General features: G+C 47.3%; 1 protein-coding gene across 2 annotated transcripts in view; it reads right to left on the bottom strand.

The window, feature by feature from the left end:
* Positions 1-9,800, bottom strand: part of LOC129846187 (arf-GAP with GTPase, ANK repeat and PH domain-containing protein 1-like) — a 46,379-nt gene extending 36,579 nt beyond the window's left edge. The window contains exon 1 of one of the 2 annotated variants that reach the window (XM_055914171.1): positions 6,719-9,800. In XM_055914171.1, coding sequence (XP_055770146.1) covers positions 6,719-7,886 — 1,168 coding nt within the window. In that variant the 5' untranslated portion in view covers positions 7,887-9,800. The remainder of the gene's footprint in view (positions 1-6,718) is intronic. The other variant, XM_055914162.1, reaches the window with a different exon arrangement.
* Between the last annotated feature and the right edge of the window lie 3,473 nt (positions 9,801-13,273).

The following is a 13,273-nucleotide window of genomic DNA, read 5'->3' as shown; positions in this document are numbered from 1 at the left end:
TATCAGATCCCCAAGTGGGCACATTTATATGCCTACATTTGAGCGCAGGCCAGGTAGCCTATAGGCCTACTTTTATGCATGCGTGTCCTTACTCAATACTGACAGGAGCGCTCAAAACAAAAGACAATGACTAAATTGACAAAACTCGTAAATGGAATGAAATAAACCAAAATGTGTTTCTCACAAGTGTAGCATAGGTTGTGCACTCTGCAAACAATGTGTCCACTCTGACAATGAGAACGGGAAGACTGGAATAATATTGAATTCATTAAAATAAATTAACTTAACCTAAGTAACCTACATAGTAGATTAGAAATTATTGGAATTAACGGTAAATATACTACTGAAGATATATGTAATGGATAATTGATATACCCTAACAATCAAACGCAAACAATTCACACAATGATTGTGCACAATTGGCGGGAGAGAGCGCATTCTGGAGAGGGAAGTGCATTGTGTATCTGGGCACATGGTCATTCCGAAGTCTGCACTGGCCTCAGCGGAAGTCAGGGCATTCCTAATTCTTGCACTTTGTGGAACAGTGCAGAGCTGTTGCCAAGGAAGTGAGTTTGGGGGCGGAACATCCCCACCTACCGTCAACCAATCATGTCAATGCAGAGCTATAAAGAGCCCTCCACATTGTTACAAAATTTGGGAGGCGCATGGCGATGCGATACAGAGCTCGATTTGGCCTCTGCATGCATCTGGAGGCTCCGCAAATGCGTCACACCCTCCATATGTAGCCTCTGACCACAATTTCGGATCAAGCATACATTAGCTTTTAGTCTAGGCCTCCACAATGGATTAGTTCACTGAGATGGGTGCAAATATATATTTGTTACTGCTTGACTAAAACGATCTTGGTCGACCAACAGCCTAACAACCAAACAATCGACCAGTCAACTAATTAAGGTCAGCCCTAATTACACCATGTACCCAAATATGCTTATGAGCCCCATCAGTACATTGCCCCAACCTCACCCACATTTCACAGCGATGTTCTGTATGTACCTTCCATTAAAAATATTCTCTAAAATCATTTGCAATTATACTAGATTATCCACACACCCTAAAAGGAACCGACCAGTACCATGTGAGTTCCTATGTATAGCACTGAAGGTACCTTTGACCCTTTTGTACACCAGGGAACAACACTGTACCCTAACCGTACCGTAATTTTAGAGTGTGTGGATATACAGTGCATTCTGAAAGTATTCAGACCCCTTGACTTTTTCCACATTTTGTTACATTACAACCAGAGGAACTCTGGAGCCCTTTCAGAGTGACCAACAGGGTTCTTGGTCACCCCCCCCGACAAAGGCCCTTCTCCCCTTATTGCTCAGTTTGGCAGGGCGGCCAACTCTAGGAAGAGTCTTGGTGGTTCCACTGTGTTCTTGGGGACCTTCAATGCTGCAGAAATTGTTGTACTCCTTTAAGGCTATGGAGAAGTACATCCAGGAGGTGCTCCAGAAGGGTTTAATTCGCACGTCAGCCTCCCCTGCGTCTGCAGGCTTCTTCTTCGTGGCCAAAAAGGACGAGGGTTACGCCTGTGCATCGATTACAGAAATCTGAATTCCGTCACCATGAAGTACCGCTACCCTCTCCCATTGGTGCCGACCATGATCGAACAACTTCGCGGGGCCGTTTTTTTAATCAAGTTGGACCTGCGGAGTGACTACAATTTGATCCGCATCCGGGAAGGGGGTGAATGGAAGACGGCCTTCAGCGCAATGCCTGGTCACTATGAGTACTTGGTGATGCCTTTGGACAAGCCAATTCTCCGCCAGTGGTCCAGGCATTCGTCCGTGAGGGACATGCTTGGACGCCAGGTGGTCATGTATATCAACGACATACTGGTCTACTCGGCTACCTTGGGAGATCACATCGCTAACATCCGAGTAGTCCTGGAATGCCCCCTGTCCAACCACCTGTATGTCAGAGTGAAGTGCCAATTCCATCAGGAGGATGTCTCCTTTTTGGGTTACCAGATCGGCCCGCAAAGACTCATGACGGATGAGAAGGTGCATGCTGTCAGGTCATGGTCAGTCGCAACCACCATAAACGTTTTTGGGGATTTGCTAACTTCTACCGCCGATTCATTAAGAACTTTAGCTCGATTGCCTCTCCTCTCACTTCTCTCCTCAAGGGTGGTCCCTGGGAAGTTGGGGTGGAATCCTGCAGCTGACGAAGCCTTCCGCCTACTGAAGGGACGTTTCACCTCCACCCCATTGCTCTAACATCCAGATCCTACTCTGCCCTTCGTGGTGGAGGTAGATGCTTCAGAAGTACGGTACCAGTCAAAAGTTTGGACACAGCTACTCATTCATTTTTTACTATTTTCTACATTGTATAATAATAGTGAAGACAACAAAAATATGAAATAACACATTTTTTAAATGTATTTTTATTGAACCTTTATTTAACTAGGCAAGTCAGTTAAGAACAAATTCTTATTTACAATGACGGCCTACCCCGGCCAAACCCTAACCACGCTTGTGCGCTGCCCTATGGGACTCCCAATCAAGGCCGGTTGTGATACAGCCTGGAATTGAACCAGGTTCTGTAGTGACACCTCGAGGACATCAAAACTATGAAATAACACAAATGGAATCATGTAGTAACCAAAAAGTGTTAAACAAATCAAACTATACTTTATATTTGAGATTCTTCAGTAGCCTCCCTTTGCCTTGATGATATCTTTGCACACTCTTGGCATTCTCTCAACCACCTTCATGAGGTAGTCACCTGGAATGCATTTCAATTAACATGAGTGCCTTATTAAAAGTTAATTTGTGGAATTTCTTTCCTTCTTAATGCGTTTGAGCCAATCAGTTGTGTTGTGACAAGACAGGGGTGGTATACAGAAGATAGCCACATATGGTAAAATACCAAGTCTATATTATGGCAAGAACAGCTCAAATAAGCAAAGAGATGACAGTCCATCATTAATTTAAGACATGAAGGTCAGTCAACCCGGGAGATTTCAAGTTTCCTCAAGTGCAGTCGCAAAAACCATCTCATGGAAAGGAGGAAAGGAAGACCCAGAGTTACCTCTGCTGCACAGGATAAATTCATTACAGTTACCAGCCTTAGAAATTGCAGTCCAAATGAAAAGTATTCACAGAGTTCAAGTAACAGACACACCTCAACATCAAATGTTCAGAGGAGACTGCGTGAATCAGGCCTTCATTGTTGAATTGCTGCAAAGAAACCACTACTAAAGGACACCAATAATAATAAGAGACTTGCTTGGGCCAAGAAACATGAGCAATGAACATTAGAGCGGTAGAAATCTGTCCTTTAGTCTGATGAGTCCAAATTTGAGATTATTGGTTCTAACCGCTATGTCTTTGTGAGAGGCATAGTAGGTGAATGGATTATCTCTGCATGTGTGGTTCCCACCATGAGGCATGGAGGAGGAGGTGTGATGGTGCTTTGCTGGTGACAATGCATGTGATTCATTTAGAATTCGAGGCACTCTTAACCAGCATGGCTACCACAGCATTCTGCAGCGATATGCCATCACATCTGGTTTGCGCTTAGTGGGACTATAATTTGTTTTTCAACAGGACAATAACCTAATACACCTCCAGGCTGTGTAAGGGCTATTTGACCAAGAAGGAGAGTGATGGTGCTGCATCAGATGACCTGGCCTCCACAATCACCTGACTTCAACCCAATTGAGATGACTTGGGATGAGTTGGACCGCAGAGTGAAGGAAAATCAGCCAACAAGTGCTCAGCATATGTAGAAACTCTTTCAAGACTGTTGGAAAAGCATTCCTCATGAAGCTGGTTGAGAATACCAAGATTGTGCAAAGGTGTCATCAAGGCAAAGGGTGGCTACTTTGAAGAATCTAAAAAATATTTGGATTTGTTTAACACTTTTTTGCTTACTACATGATTCCATAAGGGTTATTTCATAGTTGTAATGTCTTCACTATTATTCTACAATGTAAAAGTAGTAAAAATAAAGAAAAACCCTTGAATGAGTAGGTGTCCCCAAACTTTTGACTGGTACTGTAGGTTTGGGGGCTGTCCAGTCCCAACATCAAGGCAATCCACAGAAATTGTAGCCATGTGCATATTACTCTAAAAAGCTGTCTCCTGCAGAGAGGAACTATGATGTTGGCGATTGGGAGTTCCTGGCGGTGAAGTTTGCATTAAAGGTGTGGAGACAGTGGTTGGAGGGAGCCCAGGACCCATTTCTCCTCCTCACCGACCAACGGAACCTGGAGTACATACGGACAGTGAGGCGACTTGGAACCCGAGCCAAGACAGGTGGGCCTTTTCTTCACCAGATTCGATTTCACGCTGACATATCACCCAGGTAAAAAATACATCAAAGCCGATGCCCTGTCCTGTCTCACGATTCGGGAGATGTTCCTGTCTTGAGTGCACCCATAACTCCGCCCTCTCGAGTTGTAGCTCCCATATTCTGGGACGTAGACATTCGCCAGGCCTTGGAGAGGGAACCCGCACCTGCTACCTGTCCTCCTGAGCACACCTACGTTCCCACGGGGATAAGGGATTGGCTGTTGACCTGGGCGCACACAGCGGTCATCGATGGACATCCAGGTATCACCTGCACCATTCTGTCCATCTCTGGAAAGTACTGGTGGCCCACCTTGGTGCAAGACGTCACTTGTTATGTCAACTCCTGTTCCGTATGTTCCCAATCCAAATCCCCTTCCGAACTCTCCAGCAGGGAAACTCCTTCCCGTCCCGTGCCTCAGCATCCCATGTCTTATCTGTCCATTGATTTTGTCACTAATCTCCCCTCTTCTGATGGTTTTACCACCATTTTTGTGATAGTGGACAGATTATCTAAATCATGCCATTTCTTCCCTCTCTCTGGTCTCCCTACAACTATCCAGGTCGCTGAGGCAGTGTTCCAGCAGGTCTTCCAGCACTGTGGCCTTCCGGAGGATATCATCTCCGATCGTGGCCCCCTATTCACCTCACGTGTATGGAAGGCCTTCATCGAGATGCTAGGGCTCACGGTCAGCCTCACTTCCGGTTACCGGCCTTGTTTAACGGGCAGGTGGAGAGGATGAACCAGAAGCTGGGGAGATTCCTGAGGAGCCATTATCAGGAACGGCAGGGGGAGTGGCCCCCAGAATACGCCCAGAATTAATTGCGACACTCCTCCACCGGGCTGACTTCCTTCCAGTGTGTTCTGGGTTACCAGCAAGCCCTGCCTCCATGGACTCAGAGCCAGACCTAAGCTCCTGCAGTGGACGAGTGGTTCAGGCGCGCAGAAGTGGTATGGAACGATTCCCATGTGAGACTCCAGCACGCCGTTCACTGTCAGAAAGAGCAGGCGGATTGCCAATGCAGAAAGGCGCCACCCTGGTGATCGCGTCGGGCTCTCCACCAGGAACCTTCCGCTCCGCCTGCCATGTAAGAAGTCCTCGGTTTGTGGGGCCGTTCAAGGTCCTCTGGATGGTCAATGAGGTAATTTACAGATTACAACTCCCCACTCACTACTGAATCTCACCATCTTTTCATGTTTCCCTCTTCAGGCCTGTGGTTCCTGGTCCTCTGGCTGATGCAGTCCCCCACGACACCCCTCAGCCTCCCTTGGACATCGAGGGGAGTCCCGCCTATGCAGCCAGATCCCTCCTGGACTCCCGATGTCGTGGGGGTCGGCTCCAGTACCTGGTGGACAGAGGGGTATGTTCCAAAGGAGCAGTGTCGGGTTCCATTGGACGACATTCTAGATCCCAACATCATCCAAGATTTCCACCTTCGCCGTCCGGACCGGCCGGCTCCTCACCCTCGGGGCCGCCCCCCTGGCCGGTGTCGTCCTGCGGGGGGCGGGGGTACTGCCACTCTCCTGCTCTGGCGCTCGACATCACTGGTCTACTGATCGCCGGTCCTGGCAACCCATCTTTACGCACACCTGCGCCCTATCATCAGTCACACTTGGACTTCATTACTTACCATTTATCTAGCACACTGTTTTGTCAGTCATCAGGTAGTATTGTTTGTGTTTCCATGTCAGACGCTTCTCTTGTTTTGTATCGTTCCGTGTCCATTATCATTAAACTCACTAACTGCACCTGCTTCCTGACTCCATGTCTACGTTACAGCAACAAGGTGTGGAAAAAGTCAAGGGGTCTGAATACTTTCTGAATGCACTGTATGTTCTTGGTAATAAAGATGTACAATTTCACTCTCACCCCTGACAAAGAACACCTCAAGAACCTTTGTTTTTTAGAGTGTATGCTGGTCCAGCATGGTCTAGTTGGTCAAGCTGGTCTGCAAAACCACGCCCATCATGCTCTATTGCGGTTTTATTTTTTAAATTGTTTGTTTCAATATCTATGTTTTTGCATTACATTGATTAATTAATTTAGATTCTTCTACACAAATAACACATTTTTCTAAAAACACAACCAAGGTTGGTCACCAGCAAAATCACAAAGAAGGTTGGTTACCAGCCTATTCTGGACTGCTGTTTTTTTCAGTAGGGTAGCCCAAGGCTATATACTGTAGTGTGGAATAGCAATGCAATCAACATCACTCTAGTTGGGAGAAGGGTATGGGGTTTAAATCTTATATCAACCAATGTTACAGGCAAAAAAATGTGTAAACCATTGGAGTAAGAGGTCTTGCCGCATCCAGTAGTGAAAAATCTGAAATGAAATGGGAAATGCAGCTAGACCTGGTTGGGGTGAACTATGGGGAGGTGGATGTGGGCGATATCTTACCTTCCTCCTCACTAGAACCCCTCTGTACGGGTGTGTAAATAGGGGGCGTTGTGTTGGAGCTGGGAGGCGCAGGCGTACTCTTTGTGAAGATCCCACTGATGAACTTGAGCATCGTGCGGTCGCGGGCACGCTGGGTGGTTCCCCCCTGACCCTGGCCCTTGCCATCCTTCCCCTTCTTCAGGTCCTCAGAGAGAGAGTGCAGGTCACTGTTGTCCAGGGTACGGCTCTTGCCCTTCCTTGCCGGCTTGGACACCTGGGTGGATGGTTGAGCTGGCAGGGAGGTGGAGCCTGTCTTCAGCCTGTCCCCTTGGGGGCTTTCCCTGGTCACCACGCCTGTAAACCCTCCCCCCACTGGGACCCCCTGGTGAAGGAGGGTGGTCCTGCCATCACTGTCTGCCCAGGACGCCCGGTAAGGCCCTAGGGCGGCCGCAGCACCTATCATAGGCGACCGATCCCCTATACGGTTGTCTTTGCGGTCCAGACTCTTGGCAGATGGAGGCATACTCTGATCGGCTTCCCTCAACTCCCGCCGGCTAACAGCCCCGCCCCCGGCATGTGACCTCATCAGGACCTCGGGTCGATGGGTAAACCTGGGAGGGACAGTGATGGGCACGCTGCCCCGGCAGAGGGTGCTGCTTGGGTCGCCCATCCCCTCCTCGCCCCTTGGAAACAGCATGGGTGGCTCCCTGTAGAGTTCGGTTTTAGGACGGGTTCCCTCTCTCCTCAGCCCTGCCTCTGAGGGGACACCTGATACCCCTGCAAGCCCCTTCACTTGGTCTGTCACGTTCTTCGGTAAGAGGGGAGACTCCTTGCTCTTAATCCCCAATGTGATATCTTTCGAGGAGCCTGGCAAACGACTCTCTTTCTCCCTCATCTCAGGTTTCCCCCTCTCCTGAACAGGCCCCCGAAAGCTGATGTCCTCCTGCTCATCTTCCTCCATTTCTGTGTCCCCCTCACCCTCGGCACACGAGAGTCCTCCCTCATCCTCAGTGGTCCTGCTCAGCTCCCCCTCATCCCCAGGGCCCCCCACACCTCCTCTCCCCAGGGCGAGGGCCAGCTGTGGCTGGGGCCCAGTAGCCCCTCCATCACCCCCTACCGCCTCGACCTTGACCAGGGTGAGGGAGATTAGGTAGGTGGTGCGCCTCGGTAGGGTGCCTGTTTGGCTCATAGGGGCGGCAGGCTGGCAGAGAGCGAGGCAGACCAACCTCAGAGCAGCGGCAGAGCCCTCACTCTGACCCAGACAGACCCGCAGGGAACAGGCATGGCAACCCACAGCTGGAGGCTTCACCAGAGAGACAACAGCCAGACCAGAAAACAGTCAGACGGTACTGTCAAACTAACTGGCGTACGGATACATCTGATGCGGGTGAATGGTAACTCTGTCAATGGGTGGTAGGAGTTTTGCTGGCTTGCTTCTTCAGGCTTCTGAACCCATGATACGAAAACTCAAGAGTCAGCACAAGTGAGAGAGTGAATCAGTCTAAGCTACCTGGAATTAGCGGAGCATACTTAACAAGGCTGAGTTACTTAAGTCTAGAGTGTACTTTTTATTTGAATCCTTCCTGTAATCCCCTTGTCACCTTCTCTTTGCTGATCACTGGTCTCCTCCACGGGTTCATTCACAATCCTCTCTTTCTTTTCCCCTTTCTCTCTCCATATGAAAGATTAATTCTACAGCCCGAAGCCAGGGATCTGAGATTGCTTTCCTCGATCTTAATGTTTGAGACTGGGTAGTCTGGAATTATGCAAGAGTCAACAAATGAGCCTGGTCCATTTTTCCAACAAGACTGTACTACGTAGTTCCCCACTCCACAAAATCACACAAGATGAAATGCCTCAAGTCAGTCTTCAGCCTGTAAGCTTCTCTTCAGATAATGTCTTCACTCCCAGTGAAGGATATTCATTGTATGCTTCAGAATCTTCATATTCCCATTACATTTGATTGGTTGACAAAAAAAATAAAAAAATAATGTCGCACCGTCACAGACACCAAAGGGTATGTATCGTGGTAAAGACAAACCAGACAGCACAGTTAACAACAGCTTAAGCAGACCCAGCAGAGAAAAACAGGTTTGAATGTAAATACGAGAACAAAAATCCATATGGAAATCATTCACATGTTGCAAAGCATGTGGTGGCGAGAGTCTCCTTCCGACTGCATGTGAGGCAAAGACACACTAATGTCATGCATGAATCACGTATGCACGTTGTGCGGATCAATGAAAGGCAGGCTGCAAACATCTGTTGTAATTCCCACAGTAAAGAGAAGCAGAGATGGTGGCCAGATAGGCAGAATGCAGTCACTGTTCCTCTGCCTGTAACCCTCTTCTGTACAGTTGGTTCCGTCCCGCCCTTCAGTCACTGCATCCTCTCCTCTGAGTGTCTTAGGCAATTAGCAAGTCAATAAAATGTGTCTGTGGCAGAGAGCAAGCCCACCGGCTCTGCTTAGCACCTCCTCTCATCAGAGCCACTGTGCCTGCTAGCCTCTCCGATAGCCCGTCGCTACCACAGCTCCAGCCCCAGCTCCAGGCAGGCAGACAGACAGTGGAAGGATGAGGGTGATGCGTCCAGTGAGAGATGCCTGTTCTCGGTCAAGCACTCACGTTCTGTGGCTCGTGTCGGATCAGACAAAACCAAGACAAAAACCTCTGCCTCCTCATCACTTGCTCTCTCTCTCTCTCTCTGTTCTTCTTAAGGCAATCTCCTGGCGGTTCCCGCTCTCCCTCGCTCTTCTTCTCTCCCCCTCCCCTTCAGGAAAGAGGGAGCGAGCGATGATGCAATGGAGGAAGAAAAGTGATGAAAAAATCCACAGACGTCATACTGATGAATGAAAGGAGAGAGCGAGGGAGGAAAGGGAAAGAGAGAGAGAGAGGAGGAAAGGATAAAAATGAACAGGAGAGTGTGAGGGGGAGGGTATAACCGTCAAATTAAATAAGGTGGTTTGAAAACAAACTGAATGGGTGATGATAAATCTTGGGGCACAGAAAAGGGAGGGGATGTGAGGATGAGAGAGGGGATCTGAACAGAAAGGAGTGTAGCTAAAGGTGGAAGAGAGGAGAGGAATGCAGGGGAGAAGGGAGGGGGAGAGGGGAGAAGGCTCTATCTGTCCTCTCCCCTTTCTCTCTCCTTGGCAGTCACAATAGCTCCATCTCCCTCCAGAACGGCTCCCCTCACCCCCCTTTTAAAATCAGCAAGGATTGGGGTAGCAACAGCTTATTCACCACCTCCCTCCTTCCACATCTCTCATCTCTCCTGCTCTCTCTCTCTAAGCTGCTGATACCTGTCTGTTCCTGTGTGTGTGTATTTTTGGGTTTTACTATCCTTGTGGGGACCATAAGTCCTCACAAGGAGAGTAAAACAAAGATAAATCTGACAAGCTGGGACATTTTGCTACTCCCCATATGACTTAGGGGTTCGGTTTACAATTAGGGTTATAATTAGGGTTAAGGAAAATAGGATTTTGAATGGGAATCAATTGTTTGGTCCCCACAATGATAGTAAAACAAACATGTGTATTGTTGTGTCATAGACATTGAATGAGGAGAGGTTATGCTCCCTCTTTCTTCATCATTAGTTCATTATTGACTCACACAATAAAGAGAAACCATGGGTCCAATATTAGAAACTAACACGTTATCATAATTATCCCAATAATGTTTGTACCATGTTTTCTGCTGCTACCATGTTGTGTTGCTACCATATTGTTGTCATGTTGCTGCCATGCTATGTTGTTGACTTAGGTCTCTCTTTATGTAGTGTTGTGGTGTCGCTCTTGTCGTGATCTGTGTTTTGTCCAATTTTTGTTGTTGTTGTAATTCTAGCCCCCGTCCCCACAGGAGGCCTTTTGGTAGGCCATCATTGTAAATAAGAATTTGTTCTTAATTGACTTGCCTAGTTAAATAAATAAAAAGACACAATTTTGCCCATAATATACTCGCAGGACTTAATGATACATGCCACGTGATTTTCAGCATGTGTACTGTATGTGTATGTAAATGTATGTGGCTGTATGTTGTGTGTGCTCACAGTGGGGGGGGGGGGGGGGGGGGGGGGGGGGCTTCATTGTGTGTATAGGTATGTGTTACCCACCTGTGTTCTTGTTTAATTGACTGAAATCTGTGAAGGAAGAACACCCAGAGTATGATGAATCATGTCCCCTCTAAACTGAAATTATGTGTCACTCACTGTGACACATACACAGACAGTTGCTTATAGATACATACACACTATCTGCTCCTTAGAGATTATTTACACTGACTACCCACACATCCAACCTTTACACACAAACTCTCACACACACGAACGCTGCTGTTCTATTATATACTATTTATGCCACTGCATGACCATGTAACTACCCACTTTATAGTTGTGAATACAATGTAATAGTCCATTTTTACGATGCATACTTATTACTTGCATACATACTTGATGCATACTTACTTATTACATCTTTTACTTGACTTTGACTTTTTCAGGGCTCTGAAGTGCCCACATGCGACAAAATGTTTTGCTGTTCGACCTGTACTTTTATTTTGGAAGCACAGGCTGATAAATTGTTTACGAATCATATCCAACTTTCCCTCAGAACTGTTCTGACGTTTTCTGTCAGCTAAGTAATGGCATTAGCTAGCAAGAACAGCAACAATGAAATGCGGCGGAATTTAAGCTTTCTTTAATTAACCAAAAAAAGTATTTATTAAATGATCATCCACAACCAGGAGATGAGGACAATGTTAAAGACGCTGTTACTGTCACGCACTGACCTTAGAGAGCCTTTTTATTCTCTATTTTGGTTAGGTCAGGGTGTGACTAGGGTGGGTACTCTAGTTTTTGTATTTCTATGTTGGCCTGGTATGGTTCCTAATCAGAGGCAGCTGTCTATCGTTGTCTCTATTTGGGGATCATATTTAGGCAGCTTTTTACCACCTGTTTGTTGTGGGATCTTGTCTGTCTAGTTGCCTGCGAGCACTACATTAGCTTCACGTTTCGTTTTGCGCTTTATTGTTTTCTGTGTGTTTCACTTCTAATAAAAGATGATGGAACCATACCATGCTGCACTTTGGTCCGAGTCTTACAACAACGATCGTGACAGTTACCAATCCACTTCCTCAGAAAAAAAGAGCTACACATTTGGAGAGGGACTAGCCCAATTATGTACTATTAGATTTTAATTTTATTTATGAGAGGTATTGACATGTTGAATGCACTGAGCTGTCCATCTAAACTACTGGCACACAGCTCGGGCACCCATGCGTACCCCACAAGACATGCCACAAGAGGTCTCTTCACAGTCCACAAGTCCAGAACAGACTATGGGAGGCACACAGTAATACATAGAGCCATGACTACATGGAACTCTATTCCACATCAAGTAACTGACACAAGCAGTAGAACTACATTAAAAAACAGATAAAAAAAACACCTTATGGAACAGCGGGGACTGTGAAGCAACACAAACATTGGCACAGAACATGCATACACACACACTGATTTAGTACTATAGATATGTGGTAGTGGTGGAGTTGGGACCTGAGGGCATACAGTGTTGTGAAATCTGTGAATGTATTGTAATGTTTTAAAATTGTATAAACTGCCTTAATTTTGCTGGACCCCAGGAAGAGTAGTTGGGGATCCATAATTAATACAAATACTCTTAAGGAGCCTAACGTTACGGTCATGTCTACTCCCGCTCCCTGGCACACGACGTCGCCGGTCTAGTAACCCATCATTACGCACACCTGCGCCTCATTAGGCACATCTGGACTTCCATTACTTCCCTGATTACTCTCCCTTAATCTTGCACTCTGTTGTTATCACCCATCAGGCAGTATTGTTTCTGTGATCATGTTCAGACACTACGCTTGTTTGTTTATTCACTCTAAGTTCATTCTATTAAACTCACAAACTGCACCTGCTTCCTGACTCCCTGCGTCTTCGTTACAGAATACTGCCTCACAAAATGGAAGCAGCAGCCAACCAAGACATCTCCCAGATGGTTGGAGAACAGGGAGACTTACTTCGCCAACACCACACGTTCTTCAACGTCTAGATCTTCCTCAAGGGGCGTCCTCCAACGAGCAGAGGATCCTCTATCATGAGCCGACCCAGTGCCCCCACCACCAAGAGGTCCAAGGTTTCCCCGGTTATTTCCCTGCTGACCGGGCGGGTGTTGGAGTGGGCTATGGCCGTCTGGGGAGGCGAGGAGGAGCTGGGTTCCTATGATAGGTTCTTTGCTCTATTCAGAGAACTATTCGATCATCCACTGGAGGGCAGAGAGGGGGTGAGCGCCTACTCCAACTATGGCAGGAGGGCCAGACCACTGAGGAGTACACCCTCACCTTCTGTACAGTGTCAGAATCCAGCGGATGAAATGAGCTGGCACTCTGCACCTTATTCAGAAGAGGATTGCGTGAAGAGGTTCAGACTGACTTGGCATGCCGAGACGACACCCTCTCATTGGACACACATCACGATGGCCATCCATCTGGATAACCTCCTTCAGGATGGTCGGCACCCCCATCAACTCTCCCTCCTTCGTTGACAGTTCTGAGTCAG

The sequence above is a fragment of the Salvelinus fontinalis genome, chromosome 3 (assembly GCF_029448725.1).
Source record: "Salvelinus fontinalis isolate EN_2023a chromosome 3, ASM2944872v1, whole genome shotgun sequence".
In the NCBI taxonomy this organism is placed as follows: Eukaryota; Metazoa; Chordata; class Actinopteri; order Salmoniformes; family Salmonidae; genus Salvelinus; species Salvelinus fontinalis.
This window is presented reverse-complemented; position numbering and strand designations above follow the sequence as displayed.